Source organism: Lactuca saligna, chromosome 5 (assembly GCF_052625555.1).
Source record: "Lactuca saligna cultivar CGN05327 chromosome 5, ASM5262555v1, whole genome shotgun sequence".
Taxonomy (NCBI): domain Eukaryota; kingdom Viridiplantae; phylum Streptophyta; class Magnoliopsida; order Asterales; family Asteraceae; genus Lactuca; species Lactuca saligna.
The window spans coordinates 175,332,457-175,344,332 of NC_136421.1; the positions used below are offsets into that span (position 1 = coordinate 175,332,457).

Genomic DNA, 11,876 nt, shown 5'->3' on the forward strand with positions numbered 1-11,876 from the left:
TTCTATATTTATATAGTGTGGGATAATGCTTATTTGGAATGGGCTAGGCTTGCATGGAAAAGTCATGGATACTCCATGGAGCTTTAACCCATGGATCTCATGGAAAAGAACAGACATGGGTACTAGGGTTTACACGGATGTAACCCTAATCCACCACACTATATAAAGGAGGCTTTGGTTCTTGAAATTACACTAGTTGACACTTGTTGAGGTGAGGGCTAATTTCAAGATAGTAGTGACTATTCTCTCAAAGTTCCAAGTTTGTGGTGATTTGTGATTTCCATTTGAGGCATTCACACTATTGGTGCTAGGCTCTAAAACTCTAAGCAATCAACTACTACTACAAGGTAAGTATTTCTACTAGCTTTATTTGATTCATGTTCCCCATGCCATGCTAGTTAGGATATGAACCTTGGAAAATAACTATTTGCATGTATCTTAGACAAACATAGATCCAAGGTTTATTAGGGTTGCATGTACACTTAGGAAGTGTTAGAATGCTCAAAACCCATCAGCTAGATGTGAGACAGATAATGACTTTGGGTTTAATGAACCCAACTCCCAATTTAGTGAAGATAGTGTTAGTGAATCATTAAGTGATGTTGGGGATGAGTCTGACGATAATGTGAGTGAAACTCCGATTGTGAGTAAAAGTCCAATTATGAACTTTATGAACGATATTGGAGATGAAGGCGACGATGACGTAGTGTATATCCAAGACAAAATTCATTTAGATTTTTGGAATGAATCTGAAAACAAAATAAGGTTAGGAATGTTGTTTGAAAATAAGGATCAGGTAAAAAAGGCAGTAAGACTTTGGTCGATCAAGCAAAATAGAGAGTTTAAGGTTTGTGAAAGTAAAATTAGTTTTTGGATAGCAAAGTGTAAAACTCTTGGCGGTGAAGAAGGAAGTTATAATACTGACCCATATACACCGCAGTGTACATGGTATGTTCGTGCAATGAAAAAGAAAAACCATCATATGTGGAAGATCACACATTGGGTGGATGCACACAATTGTTTTGGATCTTGTAGAGGAAATGACAACAGAAGTCTAAACTCTGAAACTATAGCCTTCTACATCATCTACTCAATTGAAAAAGATATTGCTTATCCAGTGAAACATATACAAGCAGATATTAAAAATATTCTAAATGTCGATGTTTCTTATTAGAAGGCATGGCATGGTAGGAGAAAAGCCATAGAGAACATTTATGGAACTTGGGAAAGTAACTTTGAAGAGTTACCCAAGTACATTGCAACTTTGCAAACTTCAAATCCTAATACCGTTGTGAAATGGTTTCATAATCCAAATGGCTCATCACATATGGCAACATTTAAGTATATTTTTTTGGGCTTTTGGACCTGCAGTTAATGCATTTTATCTATGTCAACCTGTTATTTCCATTGAGGCTTGTCATTTGAGAGGTTCGTACAAGGGTAAAATGCTTATTGTTGTTACAAAAGATGCCAACAATAATATATTACCAGTTTCTTATGCCATTGTTGATGAGGAAACTACACATAGTTAGAGTTGGTTTTTGTATCAGTTCATACATTTTGTTGCTCAAGACAGACAAGTGTGTGTTATTTCAGATCGACATTAAGGAATAATTCATGCAATAACAAGTCTAGAGGAATGGAAAGAGCCATTGGGATAACATCGATTTTGTATTCGACACATCATAAGCAATCTCATGAAAAAGTACAAGAACGTGAGGCTTAAATCATTTTGTTTTGATATTGGAAGCACAACACAAAAAAGAAAGTTTGTGAAGTATACGAAACAAATCAAAGCAACCAATCTTGAAGCTTGGCAGTATTTAAACCAAATTGATAAAACTCAATGGTGTCTTTTTTATGATGAAAATCGTCGATGGGGATCGTTAACGACAAATATATCTGTGAGTATGAATAATGCACTACGAGTAGCAAGACAACTACCTATTAGGGCGTGTATTGATCTTACATTTAATAGAACTATACAAATTTTTAGAAAACATAGTGATGCTGCAATGAATTGCAATACACCTCTACCATCACGTATGTGGCGCCTCTTTCGTAAACGTGACACTTCTGCACAAAGTCATACTTTAACTGAATTCAACTATAATGAAGGTGTCTATAGAATTTTCACCAAGTTACGAATAAATGAAAACGGAGGAAATACCCACACTGTTAGTTATTATCAACATACATGCACATGTGGTAAGAGGCAGATGGAAAGATTCCCTTGTTCACATGCTCTTGCAGTTTGTCGTTTTAGAGGGGATAACCCTTTTTCCATTATCAATCATGTTTACACAACTGTGACATACAAGCAACAATATAATGATGGGTTTTCACCACTTCCTCATGTTGATTATTGGTTAGAAGCTGATTGGAGTATTCAAGCAGATAACTCAAAATGTGCAGTCGGTCGACGTCGGAGGCGTGCAAATCGATTTCGTAATGAGATGGATGTTCGTCATCGTGATGAACCTCGTAAATGTAGACTATGCCATCAACCTGGTCATAACAGGAGAAATTGTTCAAATTCTCAACCAAGATTCAATGCGATGTGAACCATGTAACTTTTATTATTCTTGTAATTTTATGTTTAATTTAGTTTTTAGTTCATGTTTAATTTCTTTTGTAGTTGTGTCTTTAATTATCTTGTAATTTTATAATTTTGTAACATGTAATATATTCGATATTGGTATCAATTATAATGTGTTTATTAAAATTTTCTAATGATGTAAATCTCAATAACAAAATGGACGTATTTCGGTTATATGTTTTTAATATATACAAATTTACATTTGTTGTAAAAAAGCTAAAAAAAATAATTCTTTTATAAAATATATATATATATATATATATATATATATATATATATATATATATATATATAATAAATATAACATATAAGTTGTAAGGTTATTATGAAAGTTGAAGGGGTGAAAATGTAAAATTATATATAAACACGTTGATTTTTATGTGGGGACACAAAAAAAAAAAAACAACACGTTTTTACAAATGAAATAAAAATCAACCCATTTTTGCAAATGGTTCTTATTTTCAACCCATTTTTGCAAAAAACTCCCACCTTTTTGGGACAAAACCCTAAAATACTCAAATAAAATGCTCATAACAAAAGAGAGGCAAAGTCTGAAGCTTTATAACTCAACAAGAAGCTCCCTACTCAAATTTGCTTGGATCTAGAAGCTTAGACTCCAACTCCTTCTTCTTCAAGACCTCCTTTTCTCTTCAAAACCACATAAAAACTCTCAAGGCTCAAACACACACACACACACACAAGCTCTAGAACGAAGGTTAAGGCACTCTTAGGGTTTTCTCTCTAGGAATTGTGGCCAGAAATGAGGCTGTCATATTCCATATATAATGGACTCACCCTAAATTAGGGTTTGCACTCTGGGCCTAGTACGCCCATCGTACTCACGGGTACGTCCAGCGTACTAGGTGGTCTATGCTTCACATGCACGCTGATGAGTACGCTAAGCGTGCTCCTCAGGTACGCCCCGCGTACTCGTTTTTCACTTTTTTTATATTAAGGACCAAAATAGACAAAAACTCAATAGATCAAGGTTCATAAGGTATACTTGGACTCGAGATGTTACATGGAGAAAAAGAGGAAACCAGAAGGGGTTTAAATAGGGAGTACGGGTAAGAAGCCCAAGGTATCAGATCACCGATCGAGGAGGTAGCAGGGCATATCGAGTAGTTTGGGCTACTTTAAGTGCGGTCGAACATGCCATATTAGCAGGGATTGGACTGCTACCACCACCACCAAAATATCAGATCTAATTTGCTTCCAATGTAATCAGAGGGGACACAAGCGATAAAAGTGCCCAAATTTAGTAGCAGCAAGGAAGGTGGCGGTACCTGCTCCTGCTACAGTGAGGATTACGGATGCTGATAGGGCCAGACAAAGGCGCCTATGGCGAAGAGCAGGGCCTTTCAGTTGACAACAAAGGAGGCACGTGCATCTCCTGATGTGGTAATGGGTATGTATCATCTCCTTATCTCTTTATTTATATTGATTATTGCTTAGGGTCATTCCTTGTGAACGATATGTTAGCTCTGGTATTATTTGATTCGGGGGCTTCCCGATCTTTTGTGTCACTCGCGCTCAGCAAGCAATTTGCAGGAGCTACAGGGGAGCTGGATTGCCCACTTGATGTAGAGATAGCAGATGATAGGACCATTCAAGTTGCGAGGGTTCACCGGGGATGTACACTGCAGTTGTTTGATGAGCAATTTTTATGTGGATTTAGTCCATATTCCCCTACGAGTGAATAAAGTTATCATTGGGATAGACTGGTTGAGCACCAATGGGGTGGTGATCGACTGCGAGCAGCAGTTAGTACGGGTTCAGACCCTAAGTAGGGGAGGTTTAGTGATTAAGGGCAAGAGACTGCAGGGTGGATCGACTTTGTGTTCATCAACGAGAGCTAGATGCTACCTACAGCAGGGTTGCATAGGTTATGTCGCCTATGTTATGGATACCTGGGATAAGCGTAAGGTGACAATGCATGATATACCGATCATACGAGAGTACCCGGACGTGTTCCCACAGGATCTGTCTGGGGTAACTCCGGAGAGACTGGTAAAGTTTAGGATTGACCAAGTCCCTGGGGTGGCTCTAATAGCCAAGGCACCATATGATGCATGAGTTATCTACACAACTGTAAGAGCTGTTAGACAAGGGATTTATCAGGCCGAGCAGTTCTCCATGGGGAGCCCTGGTCCTATTTGTGAAGAAAAAGGATGAGTCACATCGAATGTGCATAGATTACTGGGAGCTGAAAAAGGTAACTATGAAGAACAGTTATCCCCTCCTGAGGATTGATGACTTACTTGACCAGCTTTAGGGTACATCTTGGTTCTCTAAGATTGATATGTGATCGCTTTATCACCATATGGGAGTTAGAGACGACGAGTTCATAGAGGAACTCGGTGAGTTGGGTTGAATTGTCCTAATTCCGAAAGAGGGTGAACTCGACGAGTATGAGGAAGGACTTGACGATTTGACTCGTTTTATCACGATTCTGAGAAACATGGAAGCTTAACGAGTTAGAGGAGCACTCAACGAGTTAGGTCAACTCGGAGTGTTGACTTTGACATTGACTTGACATTGACTTTGACCTTGACCTTGACCTTGACCTTGACCAGGGTTGACCCGTGAAGGGGTTTTGAGTATGGAATGATATCTAAAGGATTATTGGATTATGGTTAAGTATTATTTTGGTAATGACAACTCGGAGAGTCGTTGGAGCATTTGTTAGGGATTCATTACCATGAGAGTCGACATTCAGCTTTGCGAGGTGAGTTTTCCTCCTGTAGGAATAGGTCGAAGGCACCAATTTTGGCCCGTTTATATATGTTGGTTAGTTCTAGACTAAGGTCCAATGTCGGGCAGTCGCCGATGTAGGTTTATGTGTATTCGGATTTCGATCTGATGTCGGGCAGTGCCTGAGGAATGTTTATATGCTTGATGTCTTCATGATTCTATCATGTGTCTGTTGTGTATGTTTCCGGACTTCGATCTTGTAACATCCTATTTTAAAATAGAATAATTAACATAATAAATCCGAAACCCCGAGAAATAGTTTTACTATTATTTTATAGTATTATTGTCAAAATCAAATAATAATTAGTGGGGTGTTGGTTTCGAGGTGCCAAATGAGATACTTTTGATTTCCAAGGGTTAAATTGTAAGTGTGGGACTTATACTGAAAGAATTTTATGGAGTCAGGGGCTGAAGTGTAGGTTTTGGACCTGATTTGAAAAGAATTGCAGAGGGCAGGGTTGAAAAGGTAAATAATGGGCTTTGATTGAAAGGAATATTATAAGGAGGGACTATAGCTTCCATTATGGCAAACTTTTAATTAGAAGCGGGTATTTAAGGGTTCTGAAACCCTAACCCTAGGGACCATGTGTGCAACCGTCATCTTCGTCACTCCCACTCCATCCGTCGTTGCTCTATCGCCACCTCCATCTCAATCTGTTTTCCTGATTAGCAAGGCCGCTAGCAGCGTTTTCTGCAACCGGAGACCTCGAGGGCAGCCGGGAAACCAGCTAGTGTGTGATGTTGCCACCGTTGCTCAATAGGCTGCCCTTCAGCTTCCATCACCACCATGAAACCTTCATCCATCACCCTTGTCACCATCGGAGATCACTGGAGTGCCATCGCCAAGCACTGTTAGGGAGAAGCTTCGAAGACCCAGGATCAACAACAAACAGCAGACCACCTTTGGGGTGCTGCCGGATTCGCACCTCCACCTCCACTTCACCATTTCTGTCCGAAGGTGGGTTGCCACCGTTGTTGCGGTTCCACCGACGACAATGACCACAAGAAGCTGCCACCTTTCACTTCTCCTTCCTCAACCATCAACGACGATGAGTCTCACGTTGAGGCTGATTGTGTGAGCCGCCGTCGGGACCATTTCTTCCATCATCGTGAGCCACCAGGTGGGTGGATGGGGTGTTTCTGCTTCTAATACGCATGTGTGTTGTGTGTGTGTGATTTTGTGGGCCGAAAATGTAAGGGACCACCATGGCCACTAGCCATGGTGGCTGCCACCATCAACCACCGCTCGTTGCCACAAGGCTGGTCGGATGTGTGTGTGTGTGTGTGTGCTCTCGTGAGTCTGTGTGTGTGTGTGTATTGGATATCTTGTTATAATATTGTAATCAATCGGAATAGTAAAGAAAATCCATCACCACCACCGTTAGGTGGTGGCTGCTACCTCCTTCCGCCGTTGGCCGCCATGTTGTGTGGTGTTGGGCTTTGCCTTAGTATGTTTGATACGGTTGGGATGCTTGAAACCCTAATGGGCCCAATGAAGCACTTATAGGCCCAGGAAACCCTACTGGGCTTAAGAACTTGGTTTTGGGCCTATTGGGCAAAGATGGATTGGAAACCCTAATTAGTTTTTGGAAAACCCTAATGCCATGAAACCCTAATTTGGGACTTATCGAGACCGCATCGAAACTATTTAATGAACTTAAAATATTAAATTATAATCATTGGCAAATTAACTTAAGGTAATAGTGGACTTAATGAATTAAGTCCTTAATGGATTAAGTCCTTAATGGGTTAAGTATGGACACTTAACCCTAATCATCATTTTATGTGAAATCCTAATTTCACTTGGGCCTAAAGTTGGGCCTTTCTATTGAGCTTTGGTGATTGGACTATCAATGGGCTTTCCAACAATAAGTAAATGGAATAAATAATTGTATGGGTTTGAGGATAAGACCCATGTGAGAGTTTTGGGCCTAATTTGGAAAATTAGGCCATTATTGGGCGTTTATGATTATGAGATATTTGGCCATTGATATACCAATAGTTTGGACTAGAATTAATGGATGGGCCATAAGGAAAGAACATGTAGTGGTCTGAGTCCTATTTTGAAAATTAGGCCATATGTTGGGCTTTGTCCCATTACTTTACTTTTGGGCCATTGAAGTGTGAGTTGGACCTTGGGCTTCGAACCGAATTATTAATTCGGTGTTGTTTGATGTTGGCAGTTCGGGAATCTGTCAACCAACAGTTGGAGTTTCATCTGCATGACTTCAGTAGTTCCAGGTGAGTTATCCTCACTATATCAATAGGGTCTAAGGCACCAAGGCCGACCTTTTATATATTTGTATCTGGATTATGGTATGATATGTTTATTGATTACATCCTGGTAGTTAGGATGGTGGTATGCTTATGCTTAGTGACCTAGTTAGGTTAATGTCTTGTTTATAGGATAATGTTATGTTAATGATCGGTTAAGTCTGTTCCTAGTTATTAGGATGTTGCTATGATTAGTGATTTGTTAGATCGGTTTGACTATTATATGATATGAGCTAGCGTATGACATTTATATGCACATGTTTTTTTGATTGGGGGTTAGTTTCAGGCAGTCCTGCTTTGTGCTATAGACCAACATACTCGGCGAGCGGTCCGGATAGGCTGTAGGACCTGCGAGGCGGTCCAGTCATGCCGAAGGCTCGGGAGCGGTCCGGATAGGTTGTAGGCCCTACGAGGCAGTCTAGTCATGCCGAAGGCTCAAGAGCAATCCAGATAGGCTGTAGACCCTGTGAGGTGGTCCACTAAGGATGAAGGCTCATTATGCATGTTGTTCTGTATTTGATATATGATATGGTTAATGATCGGTTAGGTCTATTCCCAGTTATTAGGATGTTGCTATGATTAGTGATTTGTTAGATGGGTTTGACTATTATATGATATGAGCTAGCGTATGATATTTATGTGCACATGTTTTTTTGATTGGGGGTTAGTTTGAGGCGGTCCTGCTTTGTGCTATAGGCCAACATACCCGACGAGCGGTCCGGATAGGCTGTAGGACCTGCGAGGCGGTCCAGTCATGCCGAAGGCTCAAGAGTGGTCCGGATAGGCTGTAGGCCCTGCGAGGCGCTCCAGTCGTGCCGAAGGCTCGAGAGCGGTCCAGATAGGCTGTAGACCCTGCGAGGTGGTCCAATCAAGCTGAAGGCTCATTATGCAAGTTGTTCTGTATTTGATATATAATATGGTTAATATCTGTATGCTGTTGGTATTTTGGGAAAACTCACTAAGCTTTTGGTCACAGATTCAGTTTATTGTTTCAGGTATATCAGGGGATCGTGGCAAGGCAAAGGCGTGATCGTACAACTCCTCACTTTTTATGACTTTGTTTCTAGGATACTCTGATATGATACATTTTGAAAACAAGTTTTGTAATGGTTAATAGGTTTTAAAAGTTTTAAATTGGCTTGAATTTTTGGGATGTTACAGATCCGATGTCGGGCAATGCCTAAGGAATGTTTGTAGGCTTCCGGATTTTGGTCCGATGTCAGGCGGAGCCCGAGGAATGTTTATATGTTTATGTTATGTGATTGTTATATGTATTGTTGATATGTTTATATGTATACCGAGCTTTGCTCGATGCCGGGCGTGGCCCGATATCGGATTTCGATCCGATGTCGGGCGGGGCCTGATGCCGGACATTGTCCGATGTAGCGGGCAAGGACCATGATATGTTATTATGTGATTATGTGTATGGTATGTGGTAGTTTGGGGAGACTCACTAAACTTCGTGCTTACAGTTTTTAGTTTTGTTTCAGGTACTTCTGGTAGCAAAGGGAAAAACTCGCAATAACTGCAGTGCATGCACCATGATTTTACCATGGGATGTTATTACTTTGATATTTATTTGACATGTGTTTGATATGGATATTGACATGTGTTTGATATGGATATGCTGTTTTTGAGATTTCGAGATATGATGGTTCATGTTTTTGACAAATGATGGGTTTCTTTAATGATTTTAAAATGAAACTTTTTGGTCATGATTTTTAGGATGTTACAATATGTATCATTCCCTATTTAATCTCCTTATTAGAAGGATGTATCGATTGTATCTCTCCCTATATAGAGGGTATTTTATTCAATGCAATATACAGAAAAATCACTTACGCCATAATCTTTGTTAGTTACAACCGGTCGGGCTAAGAAATTGGGACTCCCTCTACAGTACAAAGATTCAACTAACGTATCCGCCATTACGAAAAATTATGGGAAGGAACTTGAGGTGATTGAAAATACTTGGGATGCTGATGATATAGCATAGTATAAAGTTTTCATCTTATCAATAAGTTGAAAGAAAATCAACTAGCATGTCAATGTTGTATTTATAGGTAAAGTCTTTCGAATCGGGGTAGTTGAATTTGAGATTTATCTTGAACAGTTTTCAACTAAAATTGTATCAGAGGCAGAGGACTCTAACGAGGATGATGAGGTAAATAGGAAATGAGCCATGAAAAAGTTTCTCGCATGAAATTGTAGCGCAAATTTAAGAGTCGCACATATGAGTAATGCAAAACAGTAATTGCAACCTAGTACGTTTGACTAACAAACCTCATGTGGGACCCAACAGAAACAATCCAGCCTAAATTTTATGGCCTTGAAGACTCTCGCCCAACAGCATTTGGGCCTTTTTCATTCAACTTTATGGTCTTTCCCACTTGTATTCATCAAGTCAATTCAGTCCTTCCTTTGATGTGGGTGGCTTTAGGGTAAAACGGAGAAAAGATCACAATGTGAAGATCCTGTTCTTCTCTTGAAATTCTATTTATAGCAAAATCAGGTTGACCCTATTAGTCTCATTGGATCTATACACATGTTGATGACATTAGATATTTGTGGTTCATTTGGTTTAAACATAGGGTAAAAACTTATCGTGTAACTATCAGATTGGTGTGCCTCCCTTTTTTTGTGTTCGATTTATATTGCAGTGTGTTTTTTTTTTTTTTTTTTTTTTGTACCCTTACTAACTTTGGAATCCTACTATTATTGAATATTCTTTGTTTCCAAAACAAATAAACCGATTGAGTAACTAATATTAGAACGTGATGATGCTTTTCAATCATGATGGGTCCATTCCACAAGGTTAGCATCAAAATTACCATCTATACTACTAATAGTTAAATCATTGATGGTCATTCATTGCAAAGCAATTCGTTGATAAACTTCAAAAACCAACACCAATCGCTAAATATCCATTGCCAATCCGTGACAAATCTGTTGCTATTTATAGTCATTTGTACATTGGTTTCGAAGTTGATAAATAATATGTAATATATTAGCGACGAATAGTTCCATCGATGATTTGGAAGAGTTCATCACTAATTCCGTCGCTAAAAAATTAGCCACCACATAATACGCTATTACTTTTTTCCGATCACTAAGTGGCTTTCCAGGCGGATTATAGAAGGATGAAAGTCGATTTTGTTGTAGTTTCGACCCTAAAAAATGTTCAATGGCATTCTATGTATGTTGGAGTTTTTTTGGAACGTCAACTCTAATCTACTCATAATCTCATCTGTGTATCAGATAAAACTTGTACATTCACAAAAAAAATGCTAGAAGCCATTTGGTATTCATTTTGGAACTAAGAGAAGCAATTTTGAAAGAGACCTTTTGGCTCAGTTATATCAAAGAAGACTTTACAAACTTTAAAGTCTGAATCCACTTTATGATTTTAATTTAAATGAATATAACTGGAACACATAACCATGCATAGATCTTTGGTTGAAATACCATTGTTTATTTATATAAAGATTCAGAAAAGCACACAAAAACAAAAATATAAGTATGTTAATCTTGGAAATTTGAAGAAGTCATAAATACGATACCTTCTTTTTAATTACTATAAACAAATTTTAATCATTTAACAACGTATATTCCATACCATCATTTATTTCCCCACTTATGTCTTCTCCATGTTGTACAACAAAACGGAACCCCTTCTCTAAAGCTTTCAATTTGATGGTTAGATAATAAAGCAGTCGAGGAAGATAAAGTAGAACAGGATGATGATTTTGAATCACGTTGAGTCCATCCCACAAGTTCAGCATCCAAATCACCATCTACGCTACTAACCTTGTTACCTTTTGCATTACTACCAAATTTCATATGATACCCTCTTCGATTATATACATGCAGCCTCATATTCTTGCTTAATCTCCTCCTCCATAACCAAAACTTCCAAGACAATGAGGAGTCCCTCATGTCAACATTAGGCTGTGGAAGTGCTAAACTTCGTGCTGCTGGTGGCAATGGTGGTGGTGGTGGTTGTAAAATAATCTCTAGTGGCGGATTCATTGGTGTTCCTGGTTTCCTCTCCCATTGAAATGGCACCCCTAAGCTCGTTGTGCTACTGTAGTAGATACGTGATGATTGACCGGTTGATGAATCTCTTGAGAGAATTTTGTTAATGTACACCTCTTTTCCTCTAAGTACAGAAAATGGGGGTTCATCCATTTCTAAATCTTGATGTGGTTGATGTTGAGGTTTTGAAGAGTTCAACGAGAAACTTCTTCTA

General features: G+C 39.0%; 1 protein-coding gene across 1 annotated transcript; it reads left to right on the plus strand.

Moving 5' to 3' along the window:
* Nucleotides 1–1,697: 1,697 nt before the first annotated feature.
* LOC145045966 (uncharacterized) lies at nt 1,698–2,564 on the plus strand. Its single transcript, XM_078994254.1, has one exon. It carries the CDS (start codon nt 1,698–1,700, stop codon nt 2,562–2,564), a length of 867 nt encoding a protein of 288 aa, XP_078850380.1.
* Nucleotides 2,565–11,876: the final 9,312 nt, after the last annotated feature.